Consider the following 17080-nt stretch of genomic DNA (forward strand, 5'->3'; position numbering starts at 1 on the left):
ACCTTTCAAAGATGATTGAGAGTGGCATAGCAATAACATCTGCAGTTGGTAATAATGACAATGAATCTTTGAAAAGTATGTCGCTTTAAAAATATGACACTTTACAAATGTAGCAAGGCTGTTTTTCCCTCTCTGATGTCTGTGTAAGCTTCCATGGTTGTTGCTCTGGGGTGACAGTCCTGATCACAATTAAATATAGCCACATCTAGGGGAGCCACTATCTCTACACAAAGCCACTTTGGGAAGTAAAGAGAAGCAGTGGATTAGGGCTGGCTTTACAGAAATACACAGCCTCATGGATACTGCTTTATTTTGTTTTAAAGAAACGTTTGCTGTGAATTGCATAAGTTGTGGAAAGCCTGTAGTATTCTCAGCAATAGGAGGGTTGGAGAAGTGGCTAACTGGAAACCTTATACTGTATACACTGGCTAGCACCGTGGTAAGGGATAGTAGCTGTCTTCTGTTCCTTGTGACTGACTGTGAAGAAGCATTGCTGAAGCATGTGGGAAAGAAATGGCCAATTTGCCGTGCTCCTGTGTTCCTTTCCGCTGTTGAGTCTCTTCATCTGGTTGGTAGATGACCAGAAATCTTTCCATTGCTGCAGGTGCTGAGCCTGAAGTTCTGCTTGGCCACAAGTAGAAGCAAATCTCTTGTATTTTCACAGTTTAATAACTTGTTGTTGCACTGTTTGGACTTTCCTTGGCCATGTTAGCAACCTCTGAATCTATAAATCTGTGCTAGTGCCAAGCATGGTGAAGGTTGTAGACTGACATAAACACTATAATCTAATCTTGCTGCTTGATGTTAGAATTTCTGTGTAATAATTACAGTGGAGTCTACTCTCCAGTTTTTTATTTACTTGAAATCACTGCTCTGGAATGTTTTCAGTAGTTCTAGGTGAAATATCACAGATAGACATTATCTGGATAGCAAGTAAGTATAAGCACAAAAACTTTATAGTAATGCTCTGAGAAACTGACTCTTAAATTTAAGAAATGCATTTTTGTGTAGTTTTCTTAAAAGCATTCTCTTGCAAACTTGAATGGGAGTAAATACATGTTAGCTAGCATTAAGAAAGCTTAATGAGCAAGTAAGGGTAATTATAGCTGAACTGCAACACAAGTTCCAGGTAGAATAGGGAACGTAGAAATGAAACATTGGTACCAATTGAATAGCAATCTGGTTTCCCATCTCTTTGCTCTTCCTATGTTTCCTGTAGAACAACACATGGAGCACTTGAGCAGGCCTTACTTCTCTGTAGCTTATCTGGAAAGTAGCTGGCTGGGGTGCATTATACTTCCTTTTTCCAGTAAGTAGAAAGTGTCTTCTTGCACCAAGGTCCCTTACCATCTTTTATGTTCTTGAAAGCTGATGTTAATACAAGACTGTAAATTCTATGGATTGAATTTGCTTTGTTGATTTAATAGTCTGTGGACCACAAAAGATAGTTAAATAAAGCCAATTCTTTGTCAGCAGGCTTGAATTTGCTGTATAAACTTATATCTTCCACAGAAGATTAAAAAGATAAATTGAAAGCCACTATTCTAAGTTTCTGCTTTCAAGAAACCTAAGTGGAAGTTAAAACAAAGATTCCCCAAGCATAATTACGGAAGTATTCTCATCTATTGGTTTCTTTTTGGTAGAAGTATTTAATACAAATTAGGAAAAGAGAGGAAAAAAAAAAAAAGAAAAAAAAAGGAAAAAGTGTATATGTGTAGAGATAGTTGTATTTGGTTTATGTGGCAAGGTTTTGGTATTGAGGGGACTGCAGGGGCGGCCTCTGTCAGAAGAGACCAGGGGCTGCCCCTGTGCTGGACAAAGCCAGTTCTAGCTGGCTCCAAAATGGACCTGCCACTGGCCAAACATGAACCAGTCAGTGAAGCTGGTGGCACCTCTGTGATAAGATTTAAGAAAGGGTAAAACGCTGTGCAGCAGAGTGCGTGTGAGAGAGAGAGAGGGAGGAATGAGGGGGGGGAAATGTGAGAGAAACAGAGAGGTTGCCCAGAGAGGTTGTGGAGGCCCCATCCCTGGAAGTGTTTAAGGCCAGGTTGGATGAGGCTTTGGGCAACCTGGTCTACTGGAGGGTGTTCCTGCCCATGGCAGGGGGGGTTGGAACTAGATGATCTTTGAGGTCCCTTTCAACCCAAACCATTCTATGAAACAGCTCTGCAGACACCAAGGTCAGTGAAAAAGGAGGGGGAGGAGGTGCTCCAGGTGTTGGAGCAGAGATTCCCCTACAGCCTGTGGAGAAGACCACTCTAGAGCAGATATCCACCCTGCAGCCTGTGGAGGACCCCATGCTGGAGCAAGTGGATGTGCCCTGAAGGAAGCTGCAGCCTGTAGAGAGCACATGCTGGATCAGGCTCCTGGCAGGATCTGCAGCCTTTGGAGAGGAGCCCGCACAGGAATAGGTTTTTTGTCAGGAACTGCAGCCCCTTGGGGGACCCACACTGGAGCAGTCCATTCCTGAAGGACTGTACCCTGTGGAGAGGACCCATGCTGGAGCAGTTAGTGAAGGACTATTCTGTGGGAGGGACCCCATATTGGAGCAGGGGAAAAGTGTGAAGAGGAAGGAGCAGCAGATGAGCTGTTATGAACTGACTGTAACCTCCCCATTCCACATTCTCATCCCACCCCCAGGGGTGGAGGGATGAGATAGAGAGTTGGGAATGAAAGGATTGAAAGTGAGCTGGGGAAGAAGGGGGTTGAGGGGAAGAAGGTTTTGTCTTTGTGTCTCACCATCCTACTTCTATTTTTAATTGGCAAATGAATTTGAGTTGTCAGCCTAAGTCAGGAAAAGGGAATCAAGTTCGTGCTTCAGAATAGATGAGGATGGGAAATAACACTTCTTGGTAGCCTGAACTTAATACTCTTTGTTCCCTTTGCTTTATATTAGTGGTGATGAATAAGATGAATCTCTTTTATGCATCTAAATCAGATTGAGTAGTTCAGTTTAATAAAAAGAAAAAAGCCCACTTGCATTATATTTGCCTAAATAAACTTACCTATGAACTTTCAGTTTTAAGAGTTTGGCATTTATTGTCTGTTACTTCTGTTCATTCTGGAAGGGGTTCTTAATATTCAAATACATGACCTTCCTTGGACTTCTGGTTTATTAAAATAATGGTGAAGTGTCATCTCAGATGCTTTTCAAAGACCTTGCAGAAATTAATCTTTTCTGGTTTTAATGGGTTAAACTTTTATTTTGCTCAAATTGATATTCTGTTTCCTGTTGGTTTTAAATTGGAGGATTGTTAAGGCACTTTAATGTAATGAATGCCCTCTAAATCAGCAGTGATAAATTGTCCTCTCTTGGGTCCTCTATCAACCTAGACCTTATATAGGAGTCTAAATGCTCTAACAGTGCTTTTACAGCATGGCTTCTGTAGCTTTCTGTCTTGAAGTCTCTTTTCCTAGTGCCTTGTATAAATTAGCTGGCTGTTCCTAGTTATGTGTTCTGATCAGGGGGACCTTGTTTTAAGAGGTAAGCTAGTGAAGCTACACCTAAGACTACTGAAAAGTATTAGTGACTCTGTGACAGAGTGCTTGCTTTTAATGTTTCAGTGATGTTTTTCTTTAAGTCTGTCTTCTGTCATCTCCCCAAAGTGTACTCTTATTTTATTCCATAGGTATTTATTGGGGTTTGAAAAATTAACAGGTGCAAACATGCAACAATTATCTCTTGGTACTCTTGGTAAGCTATCTTGCTTTTCTTGCAAAACAGTTTGAGAATAAATTTTGGTTTTGTGGATCTCTCTTAAATTACTCTTAAATATATTGAGAATATCCAGAGACAGTGTCTATAAAATGTAATACAGACTAACTTCTTAGTTGTGTCAAACTTTCATACCAAATCAGATTTGACATATGCTGCTGTACAAATGCAATTATTTGACTCAAGGGCTAGGAGTGCGAGAAGCTTCTTTACTACATATCCTGGAAGATGCTCTCTGTAAACTTTACATTGGTTTGCCAACATACATGAAACTATACTTTTTCATGTAGAAATCCCATCCTGAGAGCATGCTATTCATTCTTAGTATATATTCCTGCATGCCTACTGCTGCAGGTTAGCATTGTCAGTTAACTTTGTCGTCATTGCAGTGATTTGTTTGCATGGTAAAGAAGTAGTCTCACTTCAAAAGGACTGAAGAGGTCATCATTATTGCTTTATCCATCACGTTCACTTCTTTTTTCCATGGTCCTGTGATGCTCCTATAACTGTTTTGTGCAGTCTCATGCATTCCTGTCTTTGTTTAGTGTTGTTGGTTTTGGGTTTGGTTGTTGTTTTGTTTGGGGGTTTTTTCAATTGAACAAAGTGCAGTGTATGTAATGTATGGTTTCTTATTCAAGAATACCTTTTATCAAATAATGCTGTTCTAATTTTACTGGGGTTTATATATATATAATATATATAAACAATATAAATAATTGCTTGAAGCAGGGGGAGGAAGGCTTATATGACACATGTTCAAAAGAGGGACTTAGAAAAGCAGGAATTCTGTTGTGAGTAACAGAATTAAGTGTCTAAAAAAGCACAAATGCTCTTCAACAGCAAATACTGAATATTCCCTTTCTGTATACATCATATTAACAGCATCTTTAGTCAGTAGCTTAATTTGCCTTGCCCTATTGTTTTAGATCTAGAGTTCTTCCAATTCTAGTCTTGATTGATAGTATTTATAATTTCTGTTGATGTTTGGTCTCTTCTTGGAAGCACATTCATCAGTGAAGAAGGGGGGGGGGGAAGCAAATTACACCACAGGACAGAGTTGGTTGGAAGAAGATAGCAATGCAAGGGCAAAGGGAGGACATAATATGATACGGTAGGATAGGGTAAATTGACAAACGCAAGTGAATAGTTAACTGAAAATTAAGTTTTGTACACTGTCTCTTTCTCTCATTATATGTAAGGTATGTATGGTTTTTCTACCAGTCTCTTGAGTATATTCAGAAAAGGCAAGGGAATGACAGGAAGGTTCTAATTTAGGCTTAGGTGCCTGAAGATTGCCTCCTACCTTTCAGTTTCATGCAGGCTTTTTAGAAAGAGGGGGAAAAAAAAGGCTGGTTGTGTTGTACCCAAACCTTCGCTTTTAGGCTACTTCAGGTGTCTGTCTGAGTCCCAGCTGGCAGCTAAGCACTACGTGGCCGCTTGCTCACTCCTTCCCCCCTGATGGGATGGGGAGGAGAATCTGAAGAAAAAGGTAAAACCCCTCATGGGTTGGGATAAGGATAGTTTACTAGGACAGCAAAGGGAGAGCAAAATAACAAGAACAATACTTATAAAAGAATATACAAAATGAGTGATACACAATGCATTGCTGGCACATTGCACCCCTGGAGCCCAATGCCCAGCCTGTCCCTGAGCAGCAACTCTTCCTCCCAGGCAAGTTCCCCCCTTATACACTGAACATGATGTCATGGTATCAAATACCCCTTTGGGCAGTTTGGGTCACCTGTCCTGACTGTGTCCCATCCTAGCTTCTTGTGAAAATTAACTCTATCCCAGCTGAAAACCAGGACATTATCCACCCCTTATTCTATACCATTTACGCCATGCCCAGATCCTACACTTTCCAATTAATCACCACCTCTTTCCCTGTCTTTGAGAGAGATATATATGCACACATACACACACACGCAGATATCATTCCATTAGTCTATGGGCCATCCCTCTAAAATGTCCATTGAGTTCATTTAGTCCATGACTTTGGGCTCTGTCTGTCATTACAGTCTCTCAGGGCGGGAGAGATGGTATGTGCTGTTGGATTGTTGCATGCTGCATCCAGAGCTTGTGGCTGGTGTATCTGGCGCAGCCCATACTCGCGGTCTGTGGGTTGAAGATGTCGATTTCAAGGACATTGCTGGGTGCTGAAGCCAGTTCTAGTTCCATCATCACTGCACTTTGCTCGGTGTCATCAAAGTTCATCCTTCATTAATTTGGGTGATATCATTGATACAGCATATAGCAATTGTAGCAATGATGACATAAAATAGCAGGGTTATTTAGCAATTAACATCATAAAATTAAATTTATTGGCTATTCTCACCCAAAGTCAAATCCCCTTGAGGTACACATTGGACTTCCCCACCAAGTGCACCCAGGTCCTTGAGCTAAAGCAATCCTGAGGATGGGTTTACCTTTGCCTACAGCAGGGCTAACCCAGACTGTCTTCCCCAACATATTCTTCATACGTACTATAGGGACTTTAGCTCCTTCTACAGTATGTGGAAGTTTAGATTGGGCAGGGCCAGCTCGATTGGTAGACCCCCTAGTGTTGACTAACCAGGTGGCCTCTGCTATCCCAATGTTTGAGGGTCCCACCACCCACTGCTCTCAGTGTAGTCTTTAGCAGTCCATTGTATCGTTCGATTTTCCCAGAGGCTGGTGCATGATAGGGGATGTGATACACCCACTCAGTGCCATGCTCTTTGGCCCAAGTGCCTATGAGTTTGTTTCAGACTCAGTTCTTTCTGGGGTGCTATGTTGCCAGAAGACTTGTTTTTCAATGCCCAGGATAGTGTTCCAGGCAGTGGCATGGGGCACAGGATATGTTTCCAGCAATCCGGTGGTTGCTTCGTCCATTGTAAGAAGATGGAGATTGCCTTGGCAGGTTTGTGGGAGTGTGATTCACCTTCTCCTTCAGTAGTTTCTGCGACTTGTCTTGTAGGACTCCATGCAGCAGCCGTCGACCGCAGATGCTTTCCCATAACGCAACAGGACCCATTAGTGAACAGGGCATATTGCTTCTCATTCTCTGGCAGTTTATTATACGGTGGGGCCTCTTCAGCACGTGTCACCTCTTCCTCTGGTGACATTCTGAAATCATTGCCTTCTGGCCAGTCTGTGATCACTTCCAGAATTTCTGGGTGATTGGGGTTTCCTATTCGAGCCCGTTGTGTGATCAGTGTGACCCACTTACTCCATGTATCATCGGTTGCATGGTGTGTAGAGGGGACCCTCCCTTTGAGCATCCAGCCCAGCACTGGCAGTCGGGGTGCCAGGAGGAGCTGTGCTTCAGTGCCAATCACTTCTGAAGCAGCTCAAACCCCTTCATAGGCTGCCAATATCTCCTTTTCAGGTGGAGTGTAGAGGGCCTCAGATCCTCTGTATCCCCGACTCCAAAACCCCAGGGGTCGGCCTCTAGTCTCCCCTGGTGCTTTCTGCCAGAGACTCCAGGTAGGGCCATTCTCCCCGGCTGCGGTGTACAGCACATATTCTTTACATCTTGTCTTGCTCGGACTGGCCCCAGGGCTACTGCATGAACTCTTTCTTGTTTAATTTGTTCAAAGGCTTGTCGTTGCTCAGGGCCCCATTTGAAATCATTCTTCTTCCAGGTTACGTGTTAGAGAGGGCTTACTATCAGACTGTAATTCGGAATGTGCGTTCGTCAGAAACCCACAACACCTAAGAAGGCCTGTGTTTCCTTTTTGTTGGTCAGTGGAGACATGGCTGCTATTTTGTTGATTACATCCATTGGGATCTGATGACACCAGTCTTGCCATCCTATTCCTAAAAACTGAATCTCCTGTGCAGGTCCCTTGACCTTACTTTGTTTTATGGCGAAAACAGCCTTCAGCAGGATTTGGACTATGTTCTTCCCTTTCTCAGAAACTTCCTCTGCTGAGTTGCCCCATACAATGATGTCATCAATGTATTGCAGGTGCTCTGGGGCTTCACCCTTTTCCAGTGCAGTCTGGATCAGTCCATGGCAAATGGTGGGGCTGTGTTTCCACCCCTGGGGCAGTCGATTCCAGGTGTACTGGATGCCCCTCCAAGTGAAAGCAAACTGTGGCCTGCACTCTGCTGCCAAAGGGATTGAGAAAAATGCATTAGCGATATCAATTGTGGCATACCACTTGGCTGCCTTTGACTCCAGTTCATATTGAAGTTCCAGCATGTCTGGCATGGCAGCACTCATGGGCGGTGTGACTTCATTCAGGCCACAATAGTCTACTGTCAGCCTCCACTCTCCATTGGACTTTCACACTGGCCATATGGGACTGTTAAAGGGTGAGCGGGTTCTGCTGATCACTCCGTGACCCTCCAATGTATGAATCAGCTTATGGATGGGAACCAGGGAGTCTCTGTTGGTGCGGTATTGCTGCCGGTGCACTGTTGTGGTAGGGATTGGCACCTGTTGTTCTTCGACCCTAACAACCCCACAACAGAAGGGTCCTCTGAGAGACTGGGCAATGTAGACAGCTGTTCAATTTCTTCTGCTTCCAAGGCAGCTATACCAAAAGCCCACCGGTAGCCTTTTGGGTCTTTGAAATACCCTCTCCGGAGGTAGTCTATGCCCAGGATGCATGGAGCCTCTGGCCCAGTCACAATGGGTGCTTTTCCCACTCATTCCCAGTTAGACTCACTTCAGCCTCCAACAGAGTCAACTGTTGGGATCCCCCTGTCACTCCAGAAATAGAGATGGGTTCTGCCCCTTCATGGCTCGATGGCATTAGGCTACACTGTGCACCGGTGTCCACTAGGGCCTTGTACTCTTGTGGATCTGACGTGCCAGGCCATCGGATCCACACAGTCCAGTAAACCCAGCTGTCCCTTTCCTCCACCTGGCTGGAGGCAGGGCCCCTCTAATCCTGGTTGTAGTATTCATTACCAATGAATGGGTTCGTGTGGTGCACGTGAGTTCGAATCCCATCCTTGTTACTTCTTGTAAATACGAATCAGAAGCTCCTTCCATAAGACCAGAGGTAAGATCAGCCCTACTACTCTTTCTGGGGAACTGCCCACTGGAGGCTGGAGCAGCAGTTTTCCCAGAAGAATCTCCATTTGAAATTGTTCTTCCTTTCAACTCATGTACCCATACCTCTAGGGTCGAGATAGGTTTTCCATCCCACTTCCTCATTTCCTCTCTATGGTCACTCAGGTAAAACCACAGGGTGCTTCTTGGTGTGTACCCTCTATATCCTCTCTCTTGAGCAGAGGAACGCTTACTCCCAATAGCTGAAATACTGGTCTGTACATGTGGGGATTTGGACGTATCCTCTTTGAGCTGTCGGAGCTCCTGGGACAGTATCTCAAACAGTTTTTTTGCTTTTTCAGACAGCCTTTCCATGGCTGAGACACAGGCCCATAGGGAGGAAGAGACATTTTCTTTGTATTGCTGGAGTTGGCCAGCCACTTCATTCACCATTGGTGCCTCTTCATCTTTCCAGGTGTCATGATTTAACCCTGGCCACCAACTAAGCACCATACAGCCACTCACTCGTTCCCCCCTGGTGGGGGTAAAAGTGAGAAAACTCGTGGCTTGAGATAAAGACAGTTTAATAAGTAAAGGAAAAGCTGTGCACGCAAGCAAAGCAAGGAATTCTTTCACCACTTCCCATGGGCAGGCAGGTGTTCAGCCATCTCCAGGAAAGCAGGGCTCCGTCACATGTAATGGTGACTTGGGAAGACAAATGCCATCACTCTGAATGTCTCCCCTTCCTCCTTCTTCCCCCAGCTTTATATGCTGAGGATGATGTCATATGGTATGGAATATCCCTTTGGTCAGTTTGGCTCAGCTGTCCTGTCTGTGTCCCCTCCCAGCTTCTTGTGCACCCTCAGCCTACTTGCTGGTGGGGTGGTGTGTCCTGGCAGAGGCGGCCTTGACTCTGTGTAAGCACTGCTCGATAACGAAAAAATCTCTGTATTGTCAACACTGTTTCCAGCATAAATCCAAAACATAGCCCCATACTAGCTCCTATGAAGAAAATTAATTCTATCCCAGCCAAAACCAGCACACATGGCAGCGACACCCTCCACTAGACTAGGTTGCCCAAAGCCCCATCCAACCTGGCCTTGAACACTTCCAGGGATGGGGCCTCCACAACCTCTCTGGGCAACCTGTTCCGGTGCCTCACCACCCTCACAGTAAAGAATTTCTTCCTAATATCTAATCTGAATCTACCCTCTTTTAGTTTAAATCCATTACCCCTTGTCCTATCACTACATGTCCTTGTAAAAAGTTGCTCACCATCTTTTTTGTAGGCCCCTTTTAGGTACTGAAAGGCTGCTATAAGGTCTCCCTGGAGCCTTCTCTTCTCCAGGCTGAACAACCCCAACTCTCTCAGCCTGTCCTCATAGGAGAGGTGCTCCAGCCCTCTGATCATCTTGGTGGCCCTCCTCTGGACTCGCTCCAACAGCTCCGTGTCCTTCTTATGTTGGGGACCCCAGAGCTGGATGCAGTACTCCAGGTGGGGTTTCACGAGAGCAGAGTAGAGGGGCAGAATCACCTCCCTGCTGGTCATGCTTCTTTTGATGCAGCCCAGGATATAGTTGGCTTTCTGGGCTGCAAGCGCATGTTGCTGCGTAATGTTGAGCTTCTTGTCCACCAGCGTCCCCAAGTCCTTCTCCTCAGGGCTGCTCTCAGTCTCTTCCAGCTTCTTGTGCACCTGGCAGAGCGTAAGAAGCTGAAAAGTCCTAGACACTACAACTATCTAGCATTAACTAAAACCATCAGTGCGTTATCAATATTATTCTCATCCTAAATCCAAAACACAGCACTATACCAGCTACTAGTAAGAAAATTAACTCTATCCTAGCTAAAACCAGGACCAAATCCCTTTTTCTTCTAGCTACAGATTTAAATTATAATTTTGTATTTATTAATAAAGTCAGTTGAATACCTACTTTGAAACTTTTACTCTTTTTCAGGTGTTACTATTATTTGATATGCATCTGGTCATATTACCCTCCTTGTGTCCAAATTGGGTCAATTTATTGTGAGAAGCAGGGGTGATGAGATAGGTCTTATTTTGCTGATCCTGCTAAGCCCAGTGGGGAATCCATTCCAGGCAGCCATTGTTAAGAGGCAGTGTTGCCAAGATAAGGTGTCTATGTATTTTGTCTGAACACTGACTATTGTATGATCCACATCTATTGACAGATTGGTATTACATAATGGAGAGCATAGATGATAGTTGATCTCTTTATAGAGAAAATTATTTGGAATTAGTTGTGTTCTTTACATTTAGCTCCTGAGCACTTGTAATATTTATTAGACTTTTTCTTTCTATCTCACAATCCTTTTGATTTTGAATTGCCACTTACTTCCTATGTTGAAAAACATTAAACTGTTAAAATTTCCCATCAAATGAATCTTACATGATTTTTTTCTTATTTATTTAAATGTAGGATTTAGGCATTTTTGGTGGAATTTTGTCACAGGGACTTGTCTGGCAGGTATTTACTTGTGTCTCGAGGTGTCTTCTTGCTGAATTTTCTTCTCTTCATGTACCATCTTCCACAGTCCCTATGACATTTACCTATGGTACTGTGTTATGTTGAGAAACGCTATTGTTTTATAATGCTCTAATTTACCCAACAGTACAGGTAAGGTAACAGTTGTGAACAATAATACTATTGTATTTAAAATATCTTTGGTGAATCACGGTGGATGTTGCCCTTAATTTCTGGTAAATAGTTTAAACTCCAGTCATATTCTACAGTGAGTGCCTTGCTTTTGTTTTTCAAGTCAGGCTAATGTGTTAGTGTTATAGCATCATGCCTGAAGTAGGCCCTTGATGACAGGAATGGGAAGTTTGGAGCAGCCTTGTTGTTCCCCAGTTTTCTCCTCAGCAAGTGTAAGTAAACCCAGCAGTTGTATTTCTTCATATCCCCCACTTCAAAATATGGAAGCTTTTTATGCTTTGTTTCTTTCTTTCAAAGTCAACAGATGTAGATGGTTAGTTGAGGTCTACAGGAATCAGTTTGTGAATAGCTTAATTCATTTTTTTCCCTCTCTAGTACATTTAATTGGTGTTAGCAACAGAGAGAATAGTGGTTCTGTTTTGTGGCTTTAAATGTTGTCAATTAAGTGTGTTCTAGTGCAGAAGATGATTGACCTACCACCACACACACACACACCCCCAACCAGATGAATTGAGCTGGCAGTGATAGGCTTAGACTTTGATATCAGCTTTTGGTTTTTTTGTTGTTTTGGATTTTATTACCTTTACTGGGGGTTTGTTTCTTTTTAAATGCTTGCAACCCAAGTGTACATACTTTAAAATTATTTTGCTTGTGTGGTGTTGTAATTCCAGTGTTTTCCCTTGTGATATCTCTAAAGTATGGTAGTATTTCACCTAATAAAGAATTTAATTAAAGTTTTAACTCTGTTCCTTTGTAAAATTGTTTTAGAAAACCAAATGTTTCTATATTTTTGAATACTCATGAAATAAATGTTTAACTTTAAATATTATTTTATTTAAATATGTTAAATCTAGTGTGAAATGAATATACAGGTGGAATAATCCAGTGGCTCAAGAATATGCAACGGTCACTGATTATATGACTTGGCACAAGTCATATCAGTGACAAATTCAGAGTTTGTGTGGGGAATTTTACTGCTGTTATTTTAACAGTATAAGATGGTTTGCATGGATTTATATTATGTGTGACAACACACTTCTGGTTTTCCAGTTACTTTTATAAACACTTTATTTAATCAAGTGTTTGGTAGTATTTTGTATATAGTCGGTCCAAATCGCAACATTAAATGTAGTTTGCAAGTACTTCCTTAAAGATACTTTTTTTCCCCCCTATTGTTTTTATGAAAAAAGTAAGACTAGGGAAACAGAATAGAGTTTATATTTGCTTTGAAGAAATGCATGCTCAAAAAAAAATAATTGGAGGGGGCGACACAAAACAATTGTGTGTGTGTGTGTATACACAAAAATATGTGGGGTTTGATAGAGCTAAGTAAGGGTTTGGGTGGGTGAGAAATACCCTTGTTTGGCTCCTCTACATTAATGATTAATGTTCTCCCTTCTTTCTTGCTTCTCTCTCTCTCTTTTTTTTTTTTTTTCTTTTAAGGTTTAGTGAAAAGTATCTGATTAAACTCTGAATTTTCATTCCTGATTTATTTAATCCAGTGCATTCATTTGTATGCTATCCATGTGTCTGGACTAACCTAAAAATTGATTTATAGGTGAAGCTAAAGTCTTTTTAATGTGACTTTTTTTTTTTTTAATCCTGTTTAATTAGCCATTGTGTAATATTCTGTTAACTTCTAATTGCAGCCAATCAGATGATGATTCTGGGTCAGCATCAGCTTCTGGATCTGGTTCAAGCTCTGGAAGCAGTAGTGATGGAAGTAGCAGTCAATCAGGTAGCAGTGACTCTGGTTCAGAGTCAGGCAGTCAATCAGAATCAGAGTCTGACACATCTAGAGAGAAGAAACAAGTTCAAGCTAAACCACCACCAAAAGTTGATGGATCTGAGGTAAAACAAAACCTATAAATTAACCCTTTGGGGGGGAAAAAAACCCCACTCTGTGCAGAGTAGTTACAAGAGCAGTTTTAATTTAAACAAAAACCCCATAATTTTTACTTAGAATTTTAACTTGATTGGGTTAGTGGATGCACACGCTTAGCTCTCATAACAAACACTGGGCTCTTAAATTCTCATCTCTGTAAATACCTACAGTTAGATACTTACCTAAATTTTATCACCCAGAAGCACCTATTAACTTATTACATGTTTTTGAAGACCAAGCCACACATAATGTTGTTATCTCTAAATTTTTTAAGTTGTCTCTCTAATGCTTAGTTTCTTCATATCAATAAATGATTGTATGACAATTTCAGGCTTAGATATGGCTTGTCTTCTGTATGAGGAAAAAGTCTGCCAAATTTAGAAAAAAAAAAAGTGGTGTTTAGAAATCTCTTAAATGCAATGGATGAAAGTTACCTCAACTCTCCTCTGTGTAATATGGCCTTAATTTGGATGATATATGATATATATATGAAAGGTAATAAAATATTTCCTATTGTAAGATTCAAAGGCTGATAAGGATTCTTTTTTGGTGGGTGTTTTTTGTTGTTATTCATGTTCATGTTTTTCATACTGTCTCTTACAGTATCCTTCTGGACAAAATGTCCAACACACAGCTAGGCAAGTCCAGAATACGATGGGTGAACAATTGGCTGATGGGTCGGGCTCAAAGAGTTGTAGTAAATGGGGTTACATCAGACTGGTAGCCAGTCACCAGTGGGGTTCCCCAGGGCTCAATTTTAGGGCCAGTGCTCTTTAATGTTTTTATAAATGATCTGGACACAGGAATCGAATGTACATTAAGTAAGTTTGCCAATGATACTAAACTAGGAGGAGCTGTGAACTCCCTCGAGGGTAGAGAGCCCTTACAGAGAGATCTGGATAGACTAGAGAGCTGGGCAATCACCAACCATATGAAATTTAACAAGAGCAAGTGCCAGATTCTGCACCTGGGATGGGATAATCCTGGTTATACGTACAATTTGGGGATGAGAGGCTGGAGACCAGACCTGTGGAAAGAGATCTGGGGGTTTGGGTTGATGGCAAGTTGAATATGAGTCAATAGTGTGCCCTGGCAGCCAAAAGGGCCAGCCATGTCCTGGGGTGCATCTAGCTGGTTGAGGGAGGTGATTGTCCTACTCTACACTGCACTGGTGTGACCCCACCTCGAGAACTGTGTGTGGTTTTGGGTGCCTCAATATAAGAAGGACATCAAACTATTAGAGTGTGTCCAGAGGAAGGTGACCAAGATGGTGAAAGGTCTCGAGGGCAAGACTTATGAGGAGTGGCTGAGGTCACTTGGCTTGTTCATCTTGGAGAAGAGAAGGCTGAGGGGTGACCTCATTGCAGTCTACAATTTCCTCAAGGGGGACAGTGGAAGGGGAGGTGCTGATCTCCTCCCTCAGGTGACCAGTGATAGAACACGAGGAAATGGAATGAAGCTGCATCAGGGGAAGTTCAGACTGAACATTAGGAAAAGGTTCTTCACTGAGAGGGTAGTCAGTCACTGGAACAGGCTCCCCAGGGAAGTGGTCATAGCACCAAGCCTGTCAGAGTTAAAGGAGCATCTGGATGATGCTCTTAGTCATATGGTTTAGTTTTAGGTAGTCCTGCGAGGAACAGGGAGTTGCACTCGATGATCCTTATGGGTCCCTTCCAACTTGAGATATTCTATGTACTTCGGTATTCCCATATGAAGCAAAAATATATCAGCTAAGTGGCCTGAAAGGACTTATCTAGATCAGTTTAAAAATTTACATTAAAAAAAAAAGTTATCTTAATAATACAGAGGCCTGCATAACTATTGTTATACTTACTGTAAAAATTGTGCAGGCAATTCTCATAACAGTCCTTTGTGCAGAAGTCTCACTACTTCAAAATGTTATCCAATATTATTAATGTGTGCAGTATTTGATAGTGAAATTTTTATTATTAATAAAATTGAGATCCCTCTTAATAGTGATGCTGCTCATCTTAAGAAAAGTATGTGGTAAACTTTAAAGTTTCAATAGGTTTAAATGACTCTTGTATCTGAATTCCAATTCAGTTTTGGAAGTCCAGTCCAAGTATACTTGCTGTGCAGAGATCAGCAGTGCTCAAGAAGGAACAGCAGCAGAAGGCAGCCTCATCAGACAGTGGTTCAGAAGAGGTGAATAACATATAAGTTAGTAAATAAAATGTAAACATGCATGCCTCATTACCCCATACGTTAGAATAAAATTATTTAGAGCCAAGTTCTGTTCTCTTCAGTGCATGTGTGTTTAAAATGTCTGGGTTTAGTCTATAAAAATAATGTTCAAATAACTGATGCGTTTATAAGGAAACACAGAGGGGGAAAAATATTTAGTTGCATGTTTTCAGGTGAGTTGTGCTAAATGATAGCAGTTTAGATTGATATTTTTAGCTAGATATTCTGTGGTGTACGGACAAAATTTTCAAGTCATGCACTATTAATTTTCATTGAATTCCTGCCTTCTGAGTTCCATAAAGACAGTTAAAAATGCTAAAAGACTTTTCCACAATTGTTTCTATATAAAGGTAGCTGCTACAGTTTTCAAAAGCACTATATGGAGTAGAAAGCTAGATTTTTGCAACTTTTGTAACAGTTATAAAAGAATTCTTGTATTTTGAGAACCATACTTCAATTTTAGAGATTTTTAAAACCTAAACCATAGACTAAACAAAAGTTGACTTTCTGCAGTAGGAATATCTTTTAAGGACACTAGTGGCTGTGAATTAGAATTTATTTAAAAGCAGACTTTCATATTTCCTTCATTATAAAAAAAAATAAGCATTGTGATCACAAGTGTCTAATCATTACTCTGAGGGTCTTTTTTTTAGTCAGATTTAGCTGCTCATTGTTAAAACTAAACAAAGGAATTAATCATATATAGTTAAAATATTAATTTATAGCTGTTGCTAAGTACTTTTTCCTGAAGACTTTTTCAGGATAACAATTATCTAAATTTAATCTCTATGAGATTGGTTTTAGGAGAATAATTTTAAGAGGATTCATCGATTTATTTATTATTTTTTGTTTAGGAGTGGAGAGAGAAGAAACATACATGCTATTCTCAAAATTTTCTTAGTGGTGTTTAAATGTGAGAGGATATGAAAGGTGAGAGAGCTCTCAAAGGGCAGGAGATTTTATTAGGCTTTTGATAGAACCTTTGTCTTGATTTATTAACTTGCAGCAGTCTAAACTATGACTATATGTAGGCACAATGATTATAGTTTAAGACAGGTTTTTTGGTAGTGTTTTCTAGAGTTCTGCTGACATGGTATATTCGTAGATGGAGAAATACAAAATCAGTAGCAATCCTGATCTTATTCAATATCAGTGGCTACACTGAGAGGGATGAAGATGATAAGATATGAAGAATATGATTACAGTTTGAAAGTGGGAGCTGAATTATCTTTTTAATACTAAAAATACTTCATTCTTTTTGTGGTAATGAATCATATATATTCTTTTCTTCATCTGCAGGATTCATCAAGCAGTGAAGATTCTGCAGATGACTCTTCCAGTGAAACCGAGAAGAAAAAACATAGAGAGTAAGATGTTTTTCATTAGTAATATAATCTTTTGTTATGGTGACATAATGCTTATAATTACCCAGGCTTCAGTTCTCTGCACTTGAAATACATAATCTTGTGCTTCTCAATTTTGATTAATGTTTTAGAATATTTTAAAATAAATACTCTCAATGGAACATATATATTACTATTCATTTCTGAGCAAAAGAGACTGTATTACCTACAGTGGTGTTGAAAAACATTCATCAGCACTTTTTATTTTTAAAGTAG

The 17080-nt window shown here is 41.0% G+C and overlaps 1 protein-coding gene across 3 annotated transcripts in view; it reads left to right on the forward strand.

Annotated features, from left to right (window-relative positions):
• LOC142599145 (chromodomain-helicase-DNA-binding protein 1-like) overlaps window positions 1-17080 on the forward strand; it is a 107992-nt gene that overhangs the window by 45508 nt on the left and 45404 nt on the right. For all 3 annotated transcript variants that reach the window (XM_075738844.1, XM_075738842.1, XM_075738843.1), the window contains 3 exons: window positions 13021-13222; window positions 15321-15422; window positions 16761-16828. Coding sequence is in view for 2 of the 3 variants with exons in the window: in XM_075738842.1 (XP_075594957.1) it covers window positions 13021-13222; window positions 15321-15422; window positions 16761-16828 (372 nt within the window). In the remaining variant the exon portion in view is untranslated. The remainder of the gene's footprint in view (window positions 1-13020; window positions 13223-15320; window positions 15423-16760; window positions 16829-17080) is intronic.

Source organism: Balearica regulorum, chromosome W (genome assembly GCF_011004875.1).
Source record: "Balearica regulorum gibbericeps isolate bBalReg1 chromosome W, bBalReg1.pri, whole genome shotgun sequence".
Classification (NCBI taxonomy): Eukaryota; Metazoa; Chordata; class Aves; order Gruiformes; family Gruidae; genus Balearica; species Balearica regulorum.